The sequence below is a fragment of the Musa acuminata genome, chromosome BXJ2-10 (assembly GCF_036884655.1).
Source record: "Musa acuminata AAA Group cultivar baxijiao chromosome BXJ2-10, Cavendish_Baxijiao_AAA, whole genome shotgun sequence".
NCBI classification, from domain to species: Eukaryota; Viridiplantae; Streptophyta; class Magnoliopsida; order Zingiberales; family Musaceae; genus Musa; species Musa acuminata.
In genome coordinates, this window is record NC_088347.1 from 27,729,485 (window position 1) to 27,754,757 (window position 25,273).

General features: G+C 40.5%; 4 protein-coding genes and 1 long non-coding RNA gene across 8 annotated transcripts; 3 read left to right on the forward strand and 2 right to left on the reverse strand.

Moving 5' to 3' along the window:
* Nucleotides 1-206: 206 nt before the first annotated feature.
* Nucleotides 207-1,159, reverse strand: LOC135624894 (major pollen allergen Ole e 10-like). Of its 4 annotated transcripts, none has more exons than XR_010491821.1 (5): nucleotides 987-1,159; nucleotides 841-903; nucleotides 507-764; nucleotides 336-425; nucleotides 207-251 (listed from the first exon to the last, which is right to left on the reverse strand). XR_010491821.1 is itself a non-coding variant. In XM_065128950.1 (4 exons), the coding sequence occupies exons 1-4, from the start codon at nucleotides 1,060-1,062 to the stop codon at nucleotides 400-402; spliced, it is 423 nt and encodes a 140-aa protein (XP_064985022.1). In that variant the 5' UTR covers nucleotides 1,063-1,159; the 3' UTR covers nucleotides 207-399. The 4 variants fall into 4 exon arrangements, 2 of the variants coding, with proteins under 2 accessions (XP_064985022.1, XP_064985023.1); XR_010491822.1 differs by having other exon boundaries at nucleotides 207-263; XM_065128950.1 differs by having other exon boundaries at nucleotides 207-425.
* Nucleotides 1,160-1,808: 649 nt separating this feature from the next.
* LOC135624893 (uncharacterized) lies at nucleotides 1,809-7,122 on the reverse strand. The gene is made up of 6 exons (XM_065128949.1): nucleotides 6,929-7,122; nucleotides 4,382-4,594; nucleotides 4,135-4,308; nucleotides 3,818-4,042; nucleotides 3,575-3,703; nucleotides 1,809-2,236 (listed from the first exon to the last, which is right to left on the reverse strand). Exons 1-6 carry the CDS (start codon nucleotides 6,977-6,979, stop codon nucleotides 2,003-2,005), a joined length of 1,026 nt encoding a protein of 341 aa, XP_064985021.1. The 5' UTR covers nucleotides 6,980-7,122; the 3' UTR covers nucleotides 1,809-2,002.
* Nucleotides 7,123-7,290: 168 nt separating this feature from the next.
* On the forward strand, nucleotides 7,291-9,922 carry LOC135624896 (uncharacterized). Its single transcript, XR_010491823.1, has 2 exons — nucleotides 7,291-7,655; nucleotides 9,471-9,922. It is a non-coding gene; the product is annotated as an uncharacterized LOC135624896 (long non-coding RNA).
* A 777-nt stretch (nucleotides 9,923-10,699) lies between these two features.
* Nucleotides 10,700-11,683, forward strand: LOC104001037 (chlorophyll a-b binding protein of LHCII type 1-like). The gene has a single exon (XM_009423213.3). It carries the CDS (start codon nucleotides 10,779-10,781, stop codon nucleotides 11,577-11,579), a length of 801 nt encoding a protein of 266 aa, XP_009421488.1. The 5' UTR covers nucleotides 10,700-10,778; the 3' UTR covers nucleotides 11,580-11,683.
* Nucleotides 11,684-16,044: 4,361 nt separating this feature from the next.
* On the forward strand, nucleotides 16,045-24,401 carry LOC135624897 (aspartic proteinase oryzasin-1-like). Its single transcript, XM_065128953.1, has 14 exons — nucleotides 16,045-16,186; nucleotides 16,286-16,694; nucleotides 16,770-16,830; nucleotides 18,387-18,481; nucleotides 18,685-18,797; nucleotides 21,280-21,448; nucleotides 21,529-21,568; nucleotides 21,670-21,734; nucleotides 22,568-22,681; nucleotides 22,778-22,842; nucleotides 22,929-23,085; nucleotides 23,159-23,278; nucleotides 23,937-24,019; nucleotides 24,112-24,401. The coding sequence occupies exons 2-14, from the start codon at nucleotides 16,299-16,301 to the stop codon at nucleotides 24,194-24,196; spliced, it is 1,563 nt and encodes a 520-aa protein (XP_064985025.1). The 5' UTR covers nucleotides 16,045-16,186; nucleotides 16,286-16,298; the 3' UTR covers nucleotides 24,197-24,401.
* Nucleotides 24,402-25,273: the final 872 nt, after the last annotated feature.

Below are 25,273 nucleotides of genomic sequence, written 5' to 3' on the forward strand. Positions count from 1 at the left end.
ACTCGAGCTTAGCTTACGGGGCACGAATGAATGAATGAATGAATGAATGAATGGATTATTTAGTCGAATAGGCAGCTTTGCATCACGCTTTTGTCGAGTCACTTAGTAAAACCTTGTGCAGTGTATGTCCCTATCTTTCTTCCACGTGAAAGCTGCAACCCTCGCAGACGAACTCTTTGAATCCCACATGACATCCATACCTCCGGTAGAAAACTTCTAAATGCATGCAGAGTTTGATTGTGGAAGAAATGCTGCAAGATGTGCTACATTTATCCTGGAATCAATTAAAGGTTTCTCTAATAGCAAGACAACAATAAATTCTCACTACGGCCAACCAGAATCAGATCCATCATAACAATGCAGAAAGCCACTCTTCGGTGTTGTCTTCTTGGTTGGGGTTCAGGCATAACCGCAGCTCCCATAACCTGCAAAAGGTAAGAGAGAACAAATGTGTGTGAGATCTACACGGGTGTCGTTCGAATGGGGCACATGATCGGAGATCTCACTTGGGTCGGTGGCGACCACGAGGCCGGAGTTCTTGAAGAAGCAGTTCCACGGGTTCCTTCCTCTGGACTGGTAGTAGAGGTTCATGGCGATGGAAGCGTGGGACATGAGGTTGTCCGGGTAGAAGCACGTGCGGCCCCTCTGCAGCACGCTACAGTCCACCTGAGAGCAGGCGTAGTTGATGTTTCCCAGAAGAGTTGCTTCGTCCGACGAAGGTTTCGCTACGCACCAAGTTTTCTGCAACAAAGCAACGACAACGTCTGCATCGACTTCCATGACATGCGGTGGAATGGACAAGACGAGCACAGTTCGGGAAGCAAAATGCCGAACAACTACAGTTAGTGAGGCGCATAATTAGGTCCGTCGGTGTTACCTGCCCCTGCACCGACTGCATTCCCCCTGTCATCACAAGGTTTAGAGCAGAGATCAGAAGAAGATGGCGACAAACAGCGGCTAAGGGATCAAGCAAGTCACGAGCTAACCTGTGGCGAAGCAGATCAGGAGCAGCACAAAAGAGAGGAAGACGAAGGAGGGAGTTCTCGCGGCTCCTCTTGCCATTTCTCTACCCCTTCTGTTTGCTGGCCGTAGGAGGAGGGAGGAGATCGAACCTGGTCGTCTTCTTCAGCGTGGAAGCGAGAGCCAGAGCGAGCTGTCGATGATGGGGGATAAGAAAGCAAGCTCCCTGACCGGGCCCGGAGTGGGACCCGGTCAGAAACATGTTATTCGAGACCTACGAGCGGCGCATACTCCACGTGGCCTACGTGTCGGTGGTCGCGCTCTGGCTTGGATTCTTGGGCGAGCCCGACAAGATCGCGAAAAGTGGGCCCCAGAGAAACGCCTCGTGACACGATTTGGGTCCCGATTCCGTCGCATCTCCGATGGCACGTCAGCTTAACGGACCTTTTCGCCTCTCTTCCCTCCGGCGAGCCACAGTGCAACCAAAAAGGAGGGACCGACTCTTCTTTTTGCCCTTTGGGTCTCCTCACCGCTGTGACGAGAACGATGCTTCTTGTTCGGCGTACATCACTGCTTTTCCAGCATTCATCTCTTCACATGCCATCACGTTGCCCTTCCACGGACCGTCCCGTGTTTCCTAGCCTTTGTCACGGTTCATCCCCAGACATTTCTGTGTGCCATGTGAATGTTCTCAGGTGCAGCAAATTGCTGCATTGGCAACTGATATCATGTGCAGACATTGCAATCCTGATATCATGGAATCCACTGCCAATCTATACCTTGGTTCATCAATACGTACCCAAACAAATTTGTTGAACTGTCCCACATGAGCAAGAAGAACACGAAAATAAATTAATACACTTTTAAGATTGCCAAATCCACTTGCATTTGATTACATCATTAGTTCGATGAACCAGCCTGATATACGATTCTATAGAAACGCAGATGTCCGAAAAGTACAACAGAAAGTTTGATCATCATGAGCAACCACATAGGTAGGTAACTTCTTCAGAAGAACGAGGAACCGAAGTTAGGCGGAAACCTAAGACCCAAATCTTTCTCTGTCGTGCGGAGAAGAATAATCTACACCGGGACCAACTGGAATTATCCCAAATGGATTGATAGAAGGATGGCTTCCGTAGTAGTGCTTCTTTATGTGTGCCATATTCACCGTGCTGCTCATGCCTGGAATTTGGTATATGTCTTTGGTGTAATTGAATAGATTTGGATATTCACGCAAGTGTTTTTTGTTGCACTTGAAATGAACAGTATAGACCTGTGGAAATCACATATAGTTCAGTGATCGAGTGGGCATCCAAAATAACATACTATAGTCTAATGGCCTAATTTGATGATGCTTTTTAAAAGTACAGTCGATAGGTTGAAAACCAGAAATCTATTGATACCAGTCATAAACTAGTTTACAGATACGAGAAACACGGAATGCATAGTCAATATTTATCCAGATCCCAATGCAAATAATAAAGCACCTTAGTAGACATTTAAGACATCAGATTCAACAGTATCTTAATAAAAACAAAAATGTCTTCCCCTGTGATTAGAGCAACCTATTGAATCAGAACATAAATGTTTTGTCGAGGGCGTGCTTACAATTCAATCTAACTATAATTGGGGAAGAGATGGCACTAGCCATTCCACCAAAAGTTACCAGATGAAGTTTCATCTGTAGTTTCAATGGTGTGAAATTCAGATGTGCCACTAAAGGTCTCACATTGTCTTGTTTTTTTTTTTTATTGGTTTCATGGCAAACATAGCAAAGCTCCTTCCACCCTTCCTTGGTCCCAGATATCTTTGAACCCTTAGATTTCCATTTTGTCTCTTGTTATGAGCCTAAAAGATTTTCCTTTTTTGAGATGGGTATGCAAATCACATTGATTAACACTGGGCCAAACAGAATGGTTGTGGACAGGCATTTACAAGAGCTCAGATAGATGTCTGTTCTGCTCATAACTTTCTGATAGATGGAACATTAGCATACAAACATGATGAATCAGACTAACATTCTTTTGGTTTCTAAAGGTTAAGCAGAATTAGTTGTAGTCCAGCTCATTAAGGCCACAGGCCACTAAGGTTCATCCATGTGTATGGCCTTTGCCAATAAGCTAAATTCAAATTTCCAATTAGAAAAAGGAATATCATTTTTCCCACCCAAATGAAAAACAACCACCTCCATGAGTTAATACTTTGCCAGTGCAGATATTATGGTTAAAACAAATCAAATAGATTTAGTCCTGTCTTCCTCACTAGTCAGTGTCAAGGTCACATAGATACATCTTACTCCGGCCAAAGTTAAGTTTCTGACTAGTTATATCATCTTAAAACTTGCTTTTGTCAAATGCAGAGGACACTGCCTCAAAATATTCTCTTAAACAAGAGTCTTGCAAAACAATCTGTGCACTGTACAAACATCAAAATAGGAACAATCAGATGCCTAAAGCAATAATTTGCTCACACAAAAATCTTATTTTGCATATTGAATTCCATAAATTATACACAATTGATTGTATATTCTAACAAAAATAAACCGGAAAAAAGACAAAGCATCAGCTCACTTTTCATGATGTTAGGCTGTGTTAAATTTTGAGGTACATACCTCATCGAACCTGATGAGAGTGACAAACAAGCGAACGTCAGCTTCAGTTAGCGTATTCCCACAAATATACCGTTGCTTGCTGAGAGTCTCTTCACATTTGTCCAAAGTATCAAATAATTTTTCCACGGCCTAGACAACCAGAAAGTAGTGAAAAGGCTATTTTCATGATTTAAAGATTGATAGTCATATAATCCACTTCAAGTGAAGGAAAAAAAAAAAATCAGTTGTAGTAGATATAGTTACCTCGTCATAAGGACCTTGTTTCTTGGCAAAGCCACATTTGTATACCCCATTATTTATCGTGTCATATATCCATTCGTTGACCTCATCTATCAAAGCTTGCATATGAGATGGGTATAAATCCAGGTCTGCATTCTCAGCTATATCGTTAAACTCAGTGTTGAACATACGGATTATTTCTGCACTCTCATTGCTCACAATTGTTTTAAGTTTTTTATCCCAGAGAACCTGCCAAATAAGATAAAGCGAAAGGAAGGTCACTTGTTGAGTACACTGAAAGAAAAAAAAAAAAAGTATAGTTCAATAGACAGAATACATACAGGCACCGTATATTTCCCCGTATAGTTTGAGCTAGCCAGCTCATATAATTCCCTAATACTTTTGGCTCCATTCAAGGGATCAGGTTCAGCTCCAGGTTCTTCTGTACTAGAAGGGAAAACCCATCCAAAATGTTCATCGCTCTCCTTTGTCCTTTCCCATATTGGTTTGACAGCCTATCAGATGCAATTGCTCAAATGTTATTATATATTTTCCTAAGATAAACATGCCTAGGATATAGAGAGTCACCGTGTAACTGATGGCCTTGTCAAGTCCTTTGAGCCTCACAAATGAAAGACATCTTGATGCCCAAGGACATGCATATGATATATACAAGTGATACCTTCCAGATTCTGCAGGAAATTGAGAAGTCTTGTCTTTTGAAATAAAATTGCGGAAAGTTGATGGTGTGCGATTGAATGCACCAGATTCTGTCATCTCATCTAATGCTGATCGAGCCATCTTAAGAATGTAATGAAAGACATAATATGGTCAAACAAGAAGTGGAAGAATGTCGAAGAATAAAAACCTCATCCAGTATACAAAAGTGTAACGAAAGTGAGATGAGAGAAAATATTGACATGTACATCAATCAGAAGTTGATAGGAAAGCATTATAGGATTTGTGAAGAGAAAATATTGACATGTACATTATCCAGGAGTTACGGGTGCTGTCAAACCTTGATATAAATAAAAAACATAGCCCTAACTTTCACAAGGTTGCTTCGTATTAGTAACTTACATCCCAGCCAGCAAAACCCAACTAACACAGAATGTGGTGTGTCAGGATGCCTTCAGAATGGCAATACACACGATCTTAATGAGACAGTTGCAAGATGCTGAGATGAGGCCCAGCACTCAAAACATTCTGATGAAGAAGAAGCAAATAATAGAGGTTCACATTACAATCTACTGCATCTATATTTCAAGAGTTCTATTACAATTTTCAGGAGATGCTTGCAATTTAGTCTTATTTAGTAGCTTTCTATTGTTGAGTTGTAAAAAAATTGAGTTAACTTTTAGATGGCTTTTGGGTGGTAAAGTCATGTCTGGACATAAGACAACCCAAGTTAGATATGAAATTGAAACACTAGAAAACAAAAAAACCTATCTTTATTAGTCGACACATACAGATAAATAGAACACATTTTGGTTATGTATACTTCTCGCACTTGATCCCTGTTTATTCCAATTATTGTATAGTGTTGAAAAACAGGGTTCCATACTATAGACTTCCACCAAATGGAACCTTGTTTCCATCACTTTCTCACATTCCTTTCTTCATGGATCATTGTACATACTTATTAACTGATAGTGTTATTATTTCAAATTAATGAGTTACATGTCTGAAATACAATTAAATATTTTCTGTTCATTGCAGCTAGAAAATGCCAAACAGAAAAACTTAATGAAATCTGTAGCAAATTGTTTCTTAGATGTTAGACAATTCTGCATCACTTTTTTTGTAACAGAATCGTGAATAAATTCTTATCTCATCATTCTCTTTCTTAAATCATCAGGTTTATAATTTGCTGAATTTTAGGACAAAACCAGAATCGTAATAAATTTAACCAATAGTCTCAAATAGCATATGACATTATAAGCATAGCGGCATAAATACAGGGGTTAACACTTCTTAGAGGTAGGGTTGGTTAAGAGCAAGATCAGAGGCTAGATCCGAGGCAAGAGAAGAGTAGAGGTAAATAGAGTAGTTCATGACCTTAGTTGTAGCTTGCCCACTAGTCTAGTAGTGACTTGGCCGTTTTCATAGTGTTTCTATAAAGTGATGGTCGGAAGGTTTTCCCAGACTGACTCAGGCAAATCATATGTGTTTGGGTTTACTGGAACCATCGGCATATTCTATTGTTGCAGCTCTGTGGGGCGGTCCTTCCCGTTCATTTGTGGGTTTACTAGAAATCTCTATTCATGCCTAAAACTCCGCTGATTCTATCCATATTAGAAAGGAAGCAAAAGATCCCTGTCATTAAAAACCTAAAGCTCTGCTGATTCTATCTAGATTAGAAAGACATCATTATGAATAGCCTAGAGCTAAAACACAGATATCTGATACAGAGATGCTGCAGCATTGTGCTGCTTCTACAATTGGAATTTTGAAAGATGCCTCAGTGATAGTAGCAATACTCAACAGATGCTAGGTGTAAGGAAAGAATTCTAAACCATTTGAAGGCATGAAATCTAACTCATTTTTGAGGGGTCTTTGTTCCCGTACTATGTTTGCATATAAAACATAGAATAATTGCACTACTGAAAGTAAATTTCTTGTTTGTAATCTTTCCTTGAGCCAATTGGAAATTGTGATAAGGAACGATTTTACATGATGATTGGTCTTGATTAAATGGATCAGAGCACATCAGAAATTTAGTTGTTTAGTCTCGTTTTCTTGAACCCTCCCCTTTGTGTTCCAGCCTTTGCCCTTTTAAAACGAGCTTGTTCAAATGATCCCACTTGAAAATCCTTTTACTCGAATCCATCAGCTATTTGCTCATCATCTCCTTCTTCCACGAATTCCAAAATCAAGAGGACCCGTATCACTCTATACGAGTAATCAACATGGGCCATCTGCCACAACGACTACATATACCTCGATAATTACCCTAAATACCAACTTTCTATACGAATAATATGAAGGTCATCTACAAATCAAGATCCATAGAAGATGAGAAAACAATAACTTACACATGTTAGTTCCAATGGGAGATTAGTAAGCAAGTAACGCTAGTAAATTGGCAGGACGCAATCGCTCATACAAGCGGGAAAGATGGGATCTAAATCGCACCTTGGAGGAGAAGGATCGGGTGACGATGAAGCGAGAACAGGACGAGATCATGCAAAGCCCTCCGACGCTGTCATAAATCTGTGGAACGGGAAAGTAGAAGAAACCTAATCTTTCCACTGATGGAGCGAGGGCGGCGACCCGGATTGGTGCGTGACGTGGCGGTTGCCCAACTCCACGCCGCCAGGTTGACTACCGGCGGTACGTGATTCAACTGCTGCACGGCACGGCATGGCATAGCATAGCGGAGCCAAATCCTCTCCAATTCTTACCCGTTATGAACCCTCCGCTATCGTCTATATCCGCGCTCAGCTGGTCACTTCCGCTGTCTAGGTTGAGGCAGGGAACAGTTTTATCAGCCATCCGTCAATCGTCATCTTATCGTTAAGTGCTGCGAACCGTGATCCCTGGTCGCGACAGGTAAGCCTCATCCCGTCAGAAACAAAACCCAGGGCTACTTGAAACGCGAGATAAGTCACCGCTTCAATTGCAACCGTTGATGTGCCCGGCAAGTGGTGCGTGGTAAGGTCCGTCGGCTTCTCTGTGTGAGCCGCGACTTCGGTTTGTCAGAAAGGTCCTGTTTTGACTCGTGCCGGTGAGTTCTCCTTGATTGCGTTTAGCCGCAGATGGGAGGGGCGTTCCGAATCCCCCGCCATCCTCTCCGCCTTCCAGCCGTCAAGCGGGCGGCTCATGGAAGCTCCCTCTTCCCAGTGGCCGGACCAACTCCAAGGTAAGCAGAGCGTCCCACTCTCTGCGGTTGCGCAATCTCTCCCGCTAGCTAGGGCACAGTTCGGTACTCCTGTTCTCTGTTGTTAATTGACCCTCGATGCTCCTACCGTTTTATTTGTTGTAGTCTAGAGTCGGTATGCTAAATTAAACAGTGAATGACAAGAATTTCATCATCTTGTTCAGAAGAATCTTTGACATTATCTCCCAAAATCGAGGCACCAACTACTCGTTTACTTGTCTCCCAGCTTTTTATACCCCAACTAAGCATCATTTGGTTCAGTAAACTGATCTTTAGGGGTATCTTAATGTCGAAATTTTAAATATCAATATTGATTTTTGTTACGCAAGTATATATTCAGGCTTCGCGGCAAGTAAAACTTGTTTGTTTACTAGTTCAGATGCAAATAGTTTGGAAATTTCCTGGTTTGCTGGCCCAAATATTTACGTTTCTTTCTTTTGATCCAATATCTGTAAGTAACCAACTGTTTGCTCAACCTCACTAGATCAATTCTCTGTTTTACATGTATCATTCTTGATGTCGACATTTTCCCCCTCTGTTAAGACACCTGTTGTTGCTCAATATTTCAACTTAGGCTATGATTGTGTATGGCAAACTTAAATGACTAAGACCCAAATTCAAACATGGTGTTTCATCAATATCGCATTGACTACTTATTTCATAACCCCATATTGAGCAGTCATCAACCATTTGAAGGATCTGCATCAATAATCAAGATTAAGGATAAGATTGAATGAAGTGAAATGATATGATGCTTGGATCAGAAGAATATAGAAAGCAAAAAAAAAAATTTAAAATCTGATAATAGAATTGTATTACACATACGTAGTGCTATAGATATTGTGATCAATTTGATTGTAGATCATGAGTTTTGTAATAACGTTATCATCGATGAAGACTTCATTGTGTATGATCTTGAAAATTACTAAAATAAACATGTTTCTCCTAGTTAGATATAAGTCCATCAACAAAATTGAGATCGAATGGCAATGATCACAGATAGTGGAGTAAAGAAAATCAAGTGGCTCATCGACTCCCTATTCTTTGTTTGGAGGAGATAAAAACTTCTTGAAGAAAAGTTCCTAGTCCATATTGTATAAAGCTTTTCCCGAAAGCATGTAGGCCTTGAGCATTTACAAAATTTCATGGATAATATTATCCAAGGTCTGCCACTGAACATAGAAATATATGCCACTGAACTTTAAAACAAGCTGTTTAAGTCCTCTAGGAACAATGTCAGTGACAGACATTTCCTCGACTTGAATGTTCTCAGTCTTATCTCATCTCCTTATACATGGTTTGTAAGTTTAGGCATTCTAAACCTACTCTATTGAATATTGTTTCCAGTGCCAGTTAATGTTAATCGAATGAGTGATGAGTAATCGAAAACGTGACTTACCAAGGAGCAAGATTGCATAACTTATCAAAAGGTCACTGAGGGCCTTCACAGGGTCAATCTTTTCTTTCGTGTCGCATTGCTGGGTTGTTAACTGTTATGCTTCTGAAGGTCTGACCATTTAAACTTTAAAGTATCCGTTAGAGGTATCTTATTCAACATGTCTGGAAATCAGGGAACACTAGAATACTAAAACGCCTGGATCTGCCACGGTTTATATTGTGATACACCTTTATCTAAGTATTTCATTTTGAAGCTTGTCTGACCAAATATGCTTTTTGATCTTTTGCTTTAAAATAAAATTGCTTTAAGAACCTCAATTGCGTCAAAGTATTTTCATCATTTTTGTTTCTCTATTTTCTAAAGATGTTACTTTGTTGTGTTTTCCTGATGATCCTCAGAACTCAACAGCGGAACCAGTTGGCCATCCTGCTGTGAACCAATCGGCGATAATATGAATTCCAAACTGGACAAGTGGATCATTTTCGTGCATGTGATGGAGGTTCTTCAAAGACGTCTGTGATGCCCATCTTGGTGTAATGTCGATGATGATGGGCCACCACTGCATCAATAGCTATGATGTCTTCCATCTCTCCTTTTCAAACAGTCCAACTGTTTAATAGCTGAAGTGGATGTATCTTTAGATTAATTGAAAACATTGTTGTATGTTTGACTACGAAGTATCAAACTAGATTAAAATTGTAGGAGGATCTGTTTGCACACAGTGAAATATATTAACCTTTTCCAAGAACTACGAGCTTGTACTAAATCTTCTCTAGGCCTCCTTTCTTGCCTAAACTGTAACTTTACTACAATAACATACATAATTGTATATTGATCTGTTATTCCTGTTTGAACTTGTGTCATCTGGGGTTGTTTCAAAGGTGATTTTGACATCAGAGTCTCTTATGCAGGAATGTCATCTGCGTGGATGTCTTGAATTGGATGCCTGTATCTTTTTGTTTATCTCACAAAACTACGCTATACAAACCACTGAGCTCTTGAGAACGTCCAAAAAAAAGAAATTGATCTTTTTACAGCATGACAGTTCCTCCCAAAAAGAAAAGCTTCCTCATCCGTATTGAAAGTCGATTCAGATGTTGATTGATTTATAAGAGTTATTAATTTGAGTTTGAGCATTTTTAACTGTGCACGTTGTAGATGGATGTATCAAAGTTTTGTACACGGATGTATAAACTTTGATAGTGTTCATTCACACTGTATTTGAGGGATACTGTGGGGAAAATAATATCTCAACATCTAAATTGGAGATATAGTCAACATAAAATAAAAGAAAGATAAAATCGATCGGATTGCTACTCTGCCAAGATGACGTTTCCACCATTTTTATTGGACCAGAGCAAGACCACGTCATCTAATTCAAGATTTCTAGTTGCATCTGGAAGCTTCGCCCTTTGGCAGCGAGAACAGATGTGTGGTAGCAAACCTCGGAGACACTGCGACCACCGAAATAGACACAAGATCCAACGAGTATCTCACTCTAAATTGTGGCTGATGGACTGCCAGACGCTGGAACTCATCCGCCACCTGAAACTTCAGTAGCCAATCAAAACCAAGATAAAGATTTCCATGGATAAGGACTCCCGTCCCCTCTTCTGCTATTAAACCCCTGCAGCCTATCACCTCTCACAGCACGCACTCCTCCAAGGCTTTTCGTTCTACTTCACCACCCTCTCCCTGATCCAACCATGGCTGCCACAATGGCCCTCTCCTCCCCCTCCCTCGCTGGCAAGGCCGTCAAGCTCGCTCCCTCGGCCTCCGACATCCTCGGCGAAGGCCGCATCACCATGCGCAAGAGTGCCGCCAGGTCCAAGCCCGTCTCCTCCGGCAGCCCCTGGTACGGCCCCGACCGCGTCAAGTACCTCGGCCCCTTCTCCGGCGAGCCCCCCTCCTACCTGACCGGTGAGTTCCCTGGCGACTACGGCTGGGACACCGCCGGCCTCTCCGCCGACCCCGAGACCTTCGCCAAGAACCGGGAGCTGGAGGTCATCCACTGCCGCTGGGCCATGCTCGGCGCCCTCGGCTGCGTCTTCCCCGAGCTCCTCGCCCGCAACGGCGTCAAGTTCGGCGAGGCCGTCTGGTTCAAGGCCGGCGCGCAGATCTTTAGCGAGGGCGGCTTGGACTACCTCGGCAACCCCAGCCTGATCCACGCCCAGAGCATCCTCGCCATCTGGGCCTGCCAGGTCATCCTGATGGGCGCCGTCGAGGGCTACCGTATCGCCGGTGGCCCGCTCGGCGAGGTGACCGACCCCCTCTACCCCGGCGGCAGCTTCGACCCCCTCGGCCTCGCCGACGACCCGGAGGCGTTCGCAGAGCTCAAGGTGAAGGAGATCAAGAACGGAAGGCTGGCCATGTTCTCCATGTTCGGGTTCTTCGTGCAGGCCATCGTCACAGGGAAGGGGCCGCTGGAGAACCTGGCGGACCACCTGGCGGATCCGGTGAACAACAACGCTTGGGCCTACGCCACCAACTTTGTCCCCGGGAAGTGAGAGGACATGCATGCTTCAGCTCCCGCTATCATTTCCCACCGAGCCTCCTTTGTGCTCTCATGAACGTATCTGTAAATTAATCTGATGCTTTGTGTTTTCTCGTATTACCAAATGCTCAAGTATACTCATATAATATAAATATAATATTATATATATATATATATATAGTAATAATCTTAATATTTGGAAGATATATTAAAATTTGTAGGGGCCCAGCAAGTGGGAGACATGGCCCACAGTTCCAGCCCACGGAGGGTGTTCGTTATTTCGGTTACCATTTCGAGACGGTTTCTTGATGGGTTGAAATGACCTACCCACGCCGAACCCTCCCTTCTCCAACCGAGAGAACCCTAATCTCTCTGATTCCCGCCTCTTCTCTGCCTCCTCCATGGCGAAGCCACCGAGTTCTACGATCTCCTCGATGCGCCAACCTTTTCCGCGGATCTGTAACCCAACCATCATCCTCCCCAGCAAATTCCTCAGGATATCCCGCCAATCCGCCTTCAAACCGGCGATCGGCGTCCGCCCCTTCCCCCTCCGCTTTGGAGGACGATGAGGAGTAGGATATAACGGTCTTTGAATGTCGTTCTTGAAATCCTAGCAACGCTAAAGAAGATGGCGGTCGCTGGCCCTGCTCTTGGGTTTGTTCTTGATGACGACGAGGAGGAGATGAAGGGTTTCGATCTCTTTGATTGCCGGCCTTCGAAGGCCGTTCGTGAAATCTTAGCAACCGCTAAAGGGATAACGGTCGCTGGCCCTGCTCTTGGGGTTCTTACTGTTGATGGCGATTGGTCCGCTTTCTCCGGTGGGTGACGGGATGTGGTGAGCTGTTTCTCCTCTTCGTCTTCGTCCTCCTCCACATCGTCGTCATGGTTATGATCATCTTTATCGTTTTCACACCGTTGAACCCATCTTGTTCTAGATCTTCATACCGCTTTTTGGTGTTCATCCGTTTCCTTTTTTCCAGCAACTGGAACCAAAAACAGGAAAAGCATGATCATATTCTAGATACAGTGGTTATATTCATCGTATCGGTTCTTGGGATGGAGAAGCTTGACTTCAAGCTTCATCTATAGTGGGTTTCTGGTCTTGTATCTTTCACTAATGTGGGTTTCTTATGTTGCTAGGAAGTTATTTGCCTCTTTATGTTTTTCCTTCTTTCTAATTTGTTCTTGCTAAATTCGCCAACCTTCATTTTCTTTGAAGTGAATTATGTGCTCTCTGTTGAGTCTGAGTTGAGAATGTAGTGCTGTTGTAAAAGATCCATTGGAATGTACATTATGCTTTCGGTGGATTGAATTGCTCAGAGTCACATATGGTTGCTGGTATTGCCCATAAGCAGAGAGTGTCCATATGTACATTTGTACCCTGTGATGTCCAGATATCTTTTCATAAGCATGGTTGTGGCTCACAAGAATTCTTATGTCCTTAGATGAATCTCTTAATTTAAACTTTTCTTATCACAAACATGTTACACAATATGTTCATGCAGTATCTGTTTTCATGTTGGCATATTGGGTGCAACAACCTCAGGCAGATCTTAATCAGATTGCTTGTGATGCTATTACATCTACCATTGAAGGCTTAAGTTCTGCATTGAGAGGTATAAAAAGTTCATCATCTATATGTGATTACCATTGTTTTAGGATAGACAATAATATTTGTTGCTTCCAATGCTTGTTTATAGAGGGCAAACCTTAGTGTCAGAGTTAGGTTGTTCTCTTGCGAGGTGAGTGACCAAGGTTCGATTCCAGAAACTAGCTTCTTTACTTATTAGAATGAAGCTGCATAGATGCCAACTTTCTATTCAGAAAAATAAAAATTGAAGGATGCCAACACCCAACATTATTTAAAATTTTTGGATTGTTTAGACCATTATCAACACTATACAGGTTGACCTGTTATACTCTGACAAGATTCTGGTTTCAGTATAGAACCGGTATCTTCTGAACTTGTGTACATGTATATGTGTCTTGTGTATATGTATGTATATACATATATATATATAGTATATAAGCACATGCATATATATTGCTAAACATTTACTTGAACTCTTGCTGCATGCCACCAACATTTCATTTTACATCATTCGGGTTTTACAGTCACCAATTGTTTGACTAATGCTCAGAGTGCTTGTCATAATTCTATGCTCTCACAAATGTTTTCTCAACATGCACAAGTGTCTTGTGAAGATTCCAATTCTTCTTCCTTTTTAACACAAGGCAAAATTTTTTCTTGATGTGATAATAGTAGAGAATGATCCGATGATCTGATACTGACTAATGTAGCAAAAAACCATGAGTGGTAATCAGAGTTTGACAATGGGGTTTATAGGTCCATGGACAAGGTATAAGGCTATACTTCCAGAAACAACAGTGTGTTTGTCTGGGAATTAGGTAGTTTTGTGGACTAAATGGAGTAAGAGGCCAACACTTCTTTTCTTCCTTTGTACCTTTTTCTTCCTCCCCTCAACATCTTGTTCTACCCATATTTGTAATTCTGTCTTTAAGACATGTCTTTTGGTATTTATCTGTTCATGGTTGCGTCCTGACTGCAAATCATTTAACAAGTTGGACAAGTATGTTTTCTGTGATCACATCAGTTTGGAGCTCAAGGTCATGGCTACAAACCAGCTAAGAGCAGTTAGAGGCATGCTTTGTCCTGGTACATTTTTTGCAATCACATCACTAGATCATGAAAATTCATAATAGTAATATTGATTTTGATAGGGCTTATAACAACCACATAGCATGTCTGAAAGTTTCAAGCAGGTGAAGTACTTGTAAGCTGTAGCACATTTCAAGGGTCTTCTCTTATAGTATCTTGGAAGCCAGTGGATTGAAATGCTTTTTATCTGGATCAAAATGTATCTTGATATTATTCTCTTAGATGCATTATAGTTGTATTTTAATTAAGCTGCCTTTGCTGCCTCCTTGTTCCCTTTCTAGATAATTCTTGTCAGTAACCATTTTGAGACTTGTATAGGCACTACAGAATATCGGTGCAATTCCAACATAGTTATGGTAGTGCGAGACATACTAGACAATTATATCTGTGCATGACGTAGCGAACATGTAGAACTCTTAGTATAGCGCAATCTGGTTTAACCTTTTTTATCTGGTGTAATTACACTTGTCTCTCTGTCATAGGTTGTAAAGGTGTCGTGAATGTATCAAGATGAAAACCACCAGCTTTCAGAAAAGGAGCTGCTTAGAGACTGTCAACTTTTGAAGCCTTTTAAGGTAAAATTATTTCATAATTGTTGCAGGGTACCATTTGTTAGATGGTGAACTTCCAAGGACGTGTGATTGTTCCTTTTAAGGTAAAACAAACATTCAAAACCACAAGTCACATTTTGAATGTTTGTTTTTGATAGTTGACTCTGATTAGGCTATGGAACTCAGCATAAGACTCGAGAAATTTGCTGATGTAAGAACTCCTTTCAGATGATTTATGTGCGTGCTTGTTCACCATGAAACTTGTAGATATGCTATTTTGATTTGAAGTCCCATATATTTTTATTAAAATTTTTGCATCCTGGTCTCTTGAACTCGAATATTTCTATTCATGGCACTAAATATTCTCTAATGTGGCATATTATTTTGTGATTGGTTTTGGGCCATTAGGAAGGTTGGTAAGATGCGAATGTTAAATGGCAACATTGTACTGTGATCAAACTGAGTCCAGACTCGAAATGTTAAATGGTAATATTGTGCTATGGTTTTATTTTTTGCTTTGGTTTTTCCCATGCTCAAGAAGATAAAGATTTTTTTCATGTTCTATTTTTTTTTTTACTAAGATCTATCAAGTAAATTGGTGTCGAACAAATTGGTAATGGTTGTCCGGTTCAAGAATTTGGAAGCTGAACCAACTTACAACATCAGCCTGGATTACAACCTCTATACATCATCATATGTTGAGACACTTCACTGCCAAAAAGTTGAACCAACTTATTAGATGTACAAGTGTTCTTTATAGAAGAGAATCTGCATTGATGTTTGTAACGGGTATCTTTCACTGCATTTTCCAAGAATCTTACGCTAATCATATATTACAAGGATATCGTGCTCAGTGATAAGACCTCTGCATTGATGTTTGTAACGGGTATCTTTCACTGCATTTTTCCTTCAATAATTGTCGACCACTGTGGTGTGCTGGAGACAGCAACGCCGTCCACAAAATATCACAGATAGGGTCTGTTTCACCTCCGCTGTGTGCATGACAGTTGAGTTGGTGACCAATCAATATCAGTAGGTCGCTACTGTTAACTCTTCTTGTCCTGGATTTCCTACGCCGAGCCAACAGCATTAACGAGCTGGCGCCCCACCGTCTGCGCCGCACGACGTACGTACATCAAATTCATGTGCCTCAGCCAACTCCGTCGTCGAGCCACAGATGGAAGCATCATATTTTTGATCGTAAAGCCTATCGTGTTGTCGTAAGATTTCGAACGGGAGGCCTTCATTAAATACAGATTCCCAAACACATCGGTACTACCGTGAAATCAAAAGCCGTGGTGTTGACTGGAGCAACTTTGGCCTCTGCTTTGTATTAGTATCTTCCAAGCTATTCCTCCTCACTTGTTCTTTTCTCCAACACTTCTTCTGGTACGGACTCATTCCCCTCTGCTTTTCCTTTCGGTAACTTTCTCGTATCTTTTTCTCTTCGTTTACAAATCTTCCTTGCGGCATGTCGGTAATGTGCAGGGTTTCAGCTTGCATGATGAAGATGGGCAGAGCATTCCCCGCATGCCTCCTCCTCCTCACACTCGTTGTCTGTCTTCCGGGTTCCGCCAACGGCCTCGTCAGGATTGGGCTGAAGAAGAGGCCGCTGGACCGGAACGGCCGGCTCGCTGCGCGGCTGTCTCACCCGGAGGAGCTCGGTGTCCTGGCCGCCCGTAAGTATGGCCCCCTCCTCCGCGATAGTCTCGGTCTTGAGCACGGCCCGGACGGACCGGCGGAGCCGGACGACGGCAACATTGTCGCCCTCAAGAACTACATGAACGCTCAGTACTTCGGGGAGATTGGGATCGGTTCTCCGCCGCAGAACTTCACGGTGGTCTTCGACACCGGGAGCTCCAATTTGTGGGTTCCGTCCTCCAAATGCTATTTCTCGGTGAGCCAACTCACAATACTGATTGATTTGAAGAAAGTCATGAAGGGAATAATTATGGTGGTTTTGGTTGCGCAGGTCGCCTGTCTCTTCCATGCCAAATACAAATCGGGCCGGTCGAGCACCTATCAGAAGAATGGTTCGTCTCTATTTCCGTTTATCTATCCACTGGCAGGATCTTGATATCATAATAAACGTCATTTTTATTCTATTGGTAGTTGGAACAAATAGTCATCACAAGTATTTGGTAATCAATTCCACTATACATATAATTCCTTACAAAATGAAATATCTATAACTTCATTTACTTCTGAAACCTCACATGTAATCTTTGCTGACATGTCTTAATATTTATTTAAATGGTTGATGCAACAAATAGCCATTGCAATTACCTGGGATCTGATTCCAATATAGCTGACTTCCTCGTAAGATAATAAGTTTCAATAACTTCAGACACTCCTGCATCATGCTTGAGTAGAAATTTGGAATCCGTCAATGATACATGTTTGTCTGTTGTGTGGATATCACTGGTTTAGATTTACCACATGCATGCTCATACTCTTGTTCTTAAAGGTCAGATATGAGTGAACCAATTATTACTTATTTTTAGTTAACAGAACTTCAAATAGTATTATTTTTCATTCAACAACTAACCCTCGAGTTTTCAGATCTGTGAGGTCGATTTCAATATGTTCTATAATAACAGTGTTTTTTTACTTATATTTTATGATTTTAAAAGGCCAGATCTTTGTGATTGGCAATTTTTACCTGTTAATTTTTCATCACTGCTGGCCACTCATATAGGATAGTCTTCATTAAGCAAAGAAAAGGACAGAAGCTTGCAAGAACAAGGTAAATATTTTGCAATGCTTTATACCTTCAGGTGCACTCGAACTATAAAATTTTCTGTTTTTCTGTGCTTCTCTGTAGATTATTATCATTTTGTATGATCTATTATATCCTTAATTGCATAATTAGTACTAGTACTTCCACTTTTACTATTTAATGCGTACTTTGAAGATATAAGAAACCATATTTTGATATGGAGGTGCCTTTTTTCTATATCATGATCGACTACCTATTCGATTTTAGCAATGATTTGAACTGTAAGAAGTTCAAGAACATTTTCGCCAAAAAATAATTTTAAGAAAATATTGAGTTATTTAACTTAATGTATAGATTCTGCCATCTGTTCACATGGTTATACCTTCATTTAGGCCTTTAATCCACCTGTGCCTTATGGACTTCTGGATTTTCTTATACGGTTATATCTTGACTCATCAACATAAATGTAGGCTTTTTTCTCATGGCTGCATATCAGCATACACTAACATTTCAGTTTGTGCTTGGATTAACCATCTTAATTGGTCACAATAGTTCCTACTCAGTCATCATCTTGGATACGCATAGCTGTCATCAGATAAGTATGTGGTTAGCTGTGTCTTGGAAGTTCTTGCCGCTGTCCTCTTTGCCTAGCACATTACACCCATGTTCAGTAATAATCTGGTATTATCTTTAAGATTCTTGAATGATTTCCTCTATATTTATGTTACTTTATAAATTAGTGTTTTCTTTGGGAAACAATATTACTAATTGTAAGAATCTATAAATTTATTGCCTTTTTCCTGAATGTTGAATGAACAACTTATTTTTTTGGAGAACACTTCAAACTAATTCTTTTTATCTTCTTTTCAGGTAAATCTGCAAATATTCACTATGGGACCGGATCAATATCAGGTTTCTTTAGTCAAGATCATGTCACAATTGGTGACATTGTTATTAAGGATCAGGTCTGGATCCTATGGAATTCCAATCCCAGTCAATCATGCAATTTTTGCTTTTATAGTTTCTTAAACCCATCGCATGACATTGTTAGCAACAAGTAGATATGGAGCTTCATAGGATTTCAATCTGATGTATTCTACCCCGTGTAGTTTTGGAAGGTTCTATCTTGTGTAATGGATAGTGCAAACTCACAGTGCTGCTATTTCAGGCCTTCATTGAAGCCACAAGGGAGCCAAGTATTACCTTTTTGGTGGCAAAATTTGATGGAATACTTGGGCTTGGATTTGAAGAAATCTCAGTTGGCAACGCAGTGCCTATATGGTATGCAGTGCATATTGAGTAATACTGCTTGTGATTGTCATTATTTGATGGTATTTTTCCTTTGTTTCTTTGTTTGTTCCTTCTTATTTTTTAACAAGAGATTCCAAAGGCTGTTTCTTTATGTTATAGCTTATAGTAAGTTGGGTTCTTTCCGATCAGCTTAAGCGTTTAGGACAAATGGTAACCAAGTCACTGTTATCACAATGGCTCTCCTATTTATCCCTATTTGTTTAATGTTTCACAGTGCATTTGCCCATATATGGGTCTTTGCAAAGCCCATAAACATTTGGCCCATATTTTTATCTTCCACTTGGGTCCATGTGTCAGCTCAAGTGCATTGGCCCAAATTGGACTAACATGTGAGGGTTATCTTAATTGCTTTTTGCAAGGCATGCAATTTCGTACCGTACCGGAGTTTCGACGTTTGCTCGGTACGGTACGGAACGTAGCCTTTTTATAATATATATATATATATATATATATATATATATATATATATATATATATATATATATATATATATATATATTAATATATATATATATTAATATATATATATATATATATATATATATATTTTTTTTTTTTCGTTCCGTCCGGTAACGAGCAGTCTGTGTACCAGTAAGCTAACGGACCGGTATGTACCACCCGTACCAAGCGATATTATTCAAAATTACATACCTTGACTTTTTGTGTGCTTAACGATATTGGCCAAACTGTCTATAAAAATAAGTTGATACAGATATATGAAAGGAAAGGAGAGTTGGAGGGATCCACCATCATTACATTTTTAACCAATGGCAGAAAAGACCCTCAGGTTCAAGAACCAATAACCATTATCATGGAAAGTTAATATTTCATATGCTAGGCTATGGCTAAAAACAATCAAGAAATAGTCTTGATGTTCCCGATGGTCTTAAAATGAGCGTATCTATTAAAAAGACAGAAAACTAATTAAAATATTGGTTTTCAAGGCTTGGTAACATATCGGCAATTTGTTAAGCTTTAGCTGCTTTATCATACAGCTTTCTCTCTAGCTCTAGAAAAGGGAGCCGATGATTTTAGTTTCTTATTTGAAGACACGTTTCTGCTTTTATTATATTTTTCTTGTGACTAACTCAGCTGCAACAGCTGTTTTTTCTGCACCATTGACTAAACTCAACATGCATTTAGGCAATCAGTTATTTTATGTTTAGATGCTATAAGGGGTATAAATCAACTAAATGGATTGGATCATCAATTGCCAACTAGTTATAAATCTTATGTCATGACCCGAGCCTGATGGGCTAACTAACCTATCAACTTTGTTTGGTCTAAACCACTGACCAAAATGCTTAAGCTGAAGTTGATAGTAGTACACTCATCAGACCCTTATAAGTCAATCTTAATATTGCCCACTTTCGAACTAATCAGGGGTGTTACAATCACCCCCACTCAAAGGCTTGACGTCCTCGTCAAGCCCCAACATAACCCAGATCAGACCCTAGCATAGTGCATGTGAGGAGTAGCCCAGTGGTGGCTCCACGTCGTGACGAGTCCTCTGACTCCGTCTACGGGTAGCCCTTTCCTACTCGAGCCCTCTCACCATGCCCAAATGCTAGGTTGGCTCTGATACCAAATGTCATGACCCGAGCCTGATGGGCTAACTAACCTATCAACTTTGTTTGGTCTAAACCACTGACCAAAATGCTTAAGCTGAAGTTGATAGTAATACACTCATCAGACCCTTATAAGTCAATCTTAATCTTGCCCACTTTCGAACTAATAAGGGGTGTTATATCTTAGGTTGGCAGAACATATATATAAAATGTGCTCACAAATACACATTATGGGTGGTATTCTCATGTAAGGGGAACGTAGGGACCATCAATTTAATGCTGTTTTATACTGCACACTTTAATGAATCTATATTCTATATTTTCTATTGTGTGTTATCTATTTGTATGTGTGCATGCATGAGTGGGAGCATGCATAGATGTATTATATTACATAGTGATTCTCTATAATCAGTTCCCTTAAAACAAAGCAGTGGCTTACTGAAGGCGTGAAAAATCAGTTTCTGATCAAATTTATCACTGTCTGATGTGAACAACTTTGGAGAAAAATGCTCCTTGCATGAGAGACTACAAAGAGAAACAGATCCTTAATTAGTAGTCTTGTGCAAATTTCCTAATCATGCCTATTCAGCCTATTTTATATCACAGTTATGCTATGTGACTAGTTTTTCCTCAACAGGGACTGCCAACAGTATACCAAAACTCATCATGCCACAAATATTAATACCTTATTATGATTTTTTATTTTCATGTGATCAAGAAGGGGCTTTGTCAAAACTATCGAACACTTCTAGATTTAATGCTTATGCTATTGCTTGTAATGTTTGCAATAGGTGTCATATTCCGTTCATCATGATTCTAGTGCCAAAAGGGTACTGTCAATGGAACTTTGAAATAAATTAATTTTAGCTTCTTTTATTTGACAGGTACAACTTGGTCAATCAAAGTCTTGTTAAAGAGCCTATATTCTCTTTCTGGTTCAACCGGAATGCAAATGAAGGAGAGGGAGGTGAAATTGTTTTCGGAGGGACTGACCGAGAGCATTACAAAGGCGAACACGTTTACGTTCCCATAACTAAGAAAGGCTATTGGCAGGTTGATTATGTATTTTTATTTGAGCATATGAGTTTTAGTCTTTCTTTCTGTTTATGTAATCTATTAGTTTTCTTTTGCAGTTTGACATGGAAGATGTCCTTGTTGGCGGCCAAACAACTGGTAGTGCATTCAAGTTCTTTATTTTTTTTAACAAAATTTATTTTAGTGTAAATAAATCTTTCATTTTACGCTTTTTAAGCTTGGTACATATTTGATTTCAGGATTCTGTTCTGGAGGGTGTGCAGCAATTGTGGATTCTGGAACTTCACTGATTGCTGGCCCAACAGTAAGCTTTGAAAACTTACATGTGAAGATATGGCATGCCTCCCTTTATATCTATTATTGTATTTTTAGTTTGCTCTATAGGCATTTTTTTTCATCATATCTGTGTGATATATGTACGTGAGAACTTCACGCACTTTTAGAGATCTGTAGCCCTCAAGTGTTTGAAATTCTATATACACATATTTAAAAGCTTGACATTTCATATGCATGCCAACATTTCATTGACAACACTCTTTGTTCTTGTGATACTTCAAAAGTCACAATTTGCAAGCAATTCTTTCGAGGATGGACAAATGCAGTCGTCATTTTGCAGTGGCCTGTGTGCAACTTTGATGCATAAACAATTAGTCTGGACCTTATTTACATTACTTGTTATTCAGCATAGCTACTTCCTAAAAGATCTAGTAAATTCTATTATCGAATTCTTGGCTTCTTATGCATAAGAAACCAACAGAAACATATACTGTAGAATATGTATTCTGGCAGTGATTAGAATTAGAAAGTTTGACAAAAAAATTATATAGAAAAAGATACTGATTTCCATTTTAGGAAATCTGGAAAAAAAAAAAAAGGAAATAACTGACCTTTAAGCTTCTTATGAAATAGTTCAGCTAATGTGCAAAATCATATTGATAACCTTTATTCTTCATAGTCTTGAAGCTATAATGTTAATGGCCAGTTGTGATTGCCCGTAGTGCCCTTTTTGGTTAAGACCATAGTTTCTGATCTGTTATGTGCATAAACATGTACTTCTTGGATCTGAAAGTCATAATCCCTGTATGCAATCTCATTAAAACTGGTGTAGCTAACAAGTTTTTTGAAATTTCTTTGCAGACTGTTATCGCAGAGGTAAACCAGAAAATTGGAGCGGATGGTGTTGTTAGCCAACAGTGCAAAGCAGTAGTTGCACAATATGGTGAAACCATTATGAACATGATATTAGCAAAGGTTCTTACCATTATCCTCTAGACAGAATTCTTTTGAAGGACTTCCATCAAATGTTTAAGACAAATGATTTCATTAATTCTGTGGTTCCTGTTGTAGGAAGAACCAGCGAAGATTTGTTCTAAGATTGGTCTTTGTGCTTTCAATGGAACTCAAGGGGTCAGGTTCGCATCAATAAAATGTTCTTCTATATATGTAACTCTCAGAATATATTTCTTTTACTTTACTATATCTATTTCTGTGTACGCAGTTTGGGCATCAAGAGTGTGGTCGACAACCAAGTCGAAAAATTAGATAGTGGTCTCAGCAATGGTATGTGTTCCTACTGTGAAATGGCAGTCGTATGGATGCAAAGTCAGCTCACGCAGAACAAGACACTAGAGCAGGTGTTGAACTACCTCAATGAGGTGAGGTTGCATCCGGAGACACTTTTATTTAGCCTCGGATGTTGTCTGTATATATTTCCCTTGTTCATTGCAGTTATGCGAGCGAATACCAAGTCCCATGGGGGAATCAGCCATCGACTGTAATAGTCTCCCCTCCATGCCTGTGATAACTTTCAATATTGGTGGAAGGAATTTTGACCTCAGGCCGGAGCAGGTAGATAGTAATTAATGACTTTCCAATAGAATAATGAAGTATGATTACTCCTATTAAATCAAATCAGTTCTTTTGGTTCATTTCACTTACTAGAATCCCACTTGAAAGGATGTTGCCAAGGTTAGTTTTAGTCTGCTGACCATGGGGAAAAGAACCGCAGATCAGACTAATGCATCAAGCACTTAATCTACTTGGATTCAGAGCTCTAGAGGGGTTGAATAAAGATTGCTGATGTGTGAAAGGACTGGATGACCTGCGACTAACACTTGTCTTTTTGATAGAATCCAACATCTAAAATTTAATGCTAGATGATCCTATTATTATCTCTGGTTGATTGCTTTAGATGATCCTATTCTATTTATCCCATATTCCCACTATGAGTGAGGCGCTTGCTGTGGGTCTGTAAACCAGAGAACTGCAGGAAACAAACATTTCCTTATATGATAGATGGGTATGGACAAGAGAGCTTCTCTTCAGCATCTGTGGCAGATTAGTCCATTTGAAACTGGGTATCATGGTTGCTTTGCATCAAGCTTCATATGTTCAAAGGACTTGACTTGTTCTTGTGCACAACTCGAATAATTCCTTCTGATCAAGCTTCAAATGTTCTTTGAATACAATGACCTGATCATCTCTAATTTTTGCTCATCTGTTACAGTACATACTCAAAGTTGCCAGTGGAGGATCTGAGCAGTGCATCAGTGGATTTACAGCTCTGGATGTGCCCCAAGGTCCACTTTGGTACGCCACCTTCTCCATATGCTTCTACAGTACATACTCCCGGTTGTAGCCGGAGTCAGCCTCTGATGTATGTGATTCCTCCATGGCCGCAGGGTCCTCGGTGATGTTTTCATGGGAGCGTATCACACTGTGTTTGACTACGGCAATCTTAGGGTTGGATTCGCGGAAGCAGCTTAAAGATGGTTAATTATGTTGAAGTATATGCACCATATTATGTATGGGTATGTGAGTATGTATCTGGGCTCTACTGTTCCTGCTTATCATAGTGACACTACGATATGACAACCTATGCCATTATTCTGGAACAACAACAAGAGATGTAGATAAGGTGGCCCCCTTGTATAAAAGCTGATGTGGATATGATCCACCAAGCTTATCCTCCCATCAACTCTCCACTGCATGCTTAAGCTTAGCCTCCCACGACACGTAAACCGCGTGGCGAAGCTGCTGTCATCGGCATACTACTAAGTCATAGTGTACCAACTACATGTCGCCGGACAAGATGGTTTGCTACGGCAAGACTTAGGGCTTTTACTGTTTGCATTCATGCATGCAATAATGAATGGGGGAGTGGAGGGGAGCTGTCACGGTCATGCATCTAAAGCTGGTCTTCCTCTTGAAGCTTGCTTGACACGATAATCCATGAAGAACGAACGAGGAGGGAGGGTAGGAGGAGTTGGTGCTGATTTGTTGGGTGCTTGCAGTTGTTTTAGAATGCCTGCTTGTGATAGACAGTGCTTACACCTAATCTGATTGATCAGCATTCCGGAATAAAATACACCCACACGTGTAGCTTCCGATGGTGTGATTTCGGTGGATGTGATGGCTTTGGCTTCGTGGGATTTAAATTCATTCGATTGACCCTCATAGAGCCAAAGCAAAAGTACAAGCAAACAATCCATTACTAAATCAATAGCATCCCTGTCATGGCATGAAAACGTTTTTTTTTTTTTTTGACAAATATAATTGATTAGAAAAAGATTGGATCCTATGAGCCTCTAGCCACTTGAGTCTCCGTAAGTCGGCTTGCACAGTTAGCCACACCTCCACCCCGTCAATGTCTTCGTTCGTCTCGAACAATCACCCACGACACCTTTGGCCTCCTCCGCACGTAGGTTTGCCCACCATCTACTTATCTCCCTTGTCCCACCCTCCACTATCACTCGTGGCTCTCTCCTTCCTCGTTTACGATCGTTAACCTTCATTCTTCTTTACCTACGTTCTCCTCCTTCCTGATAAGCATGGACAATATGT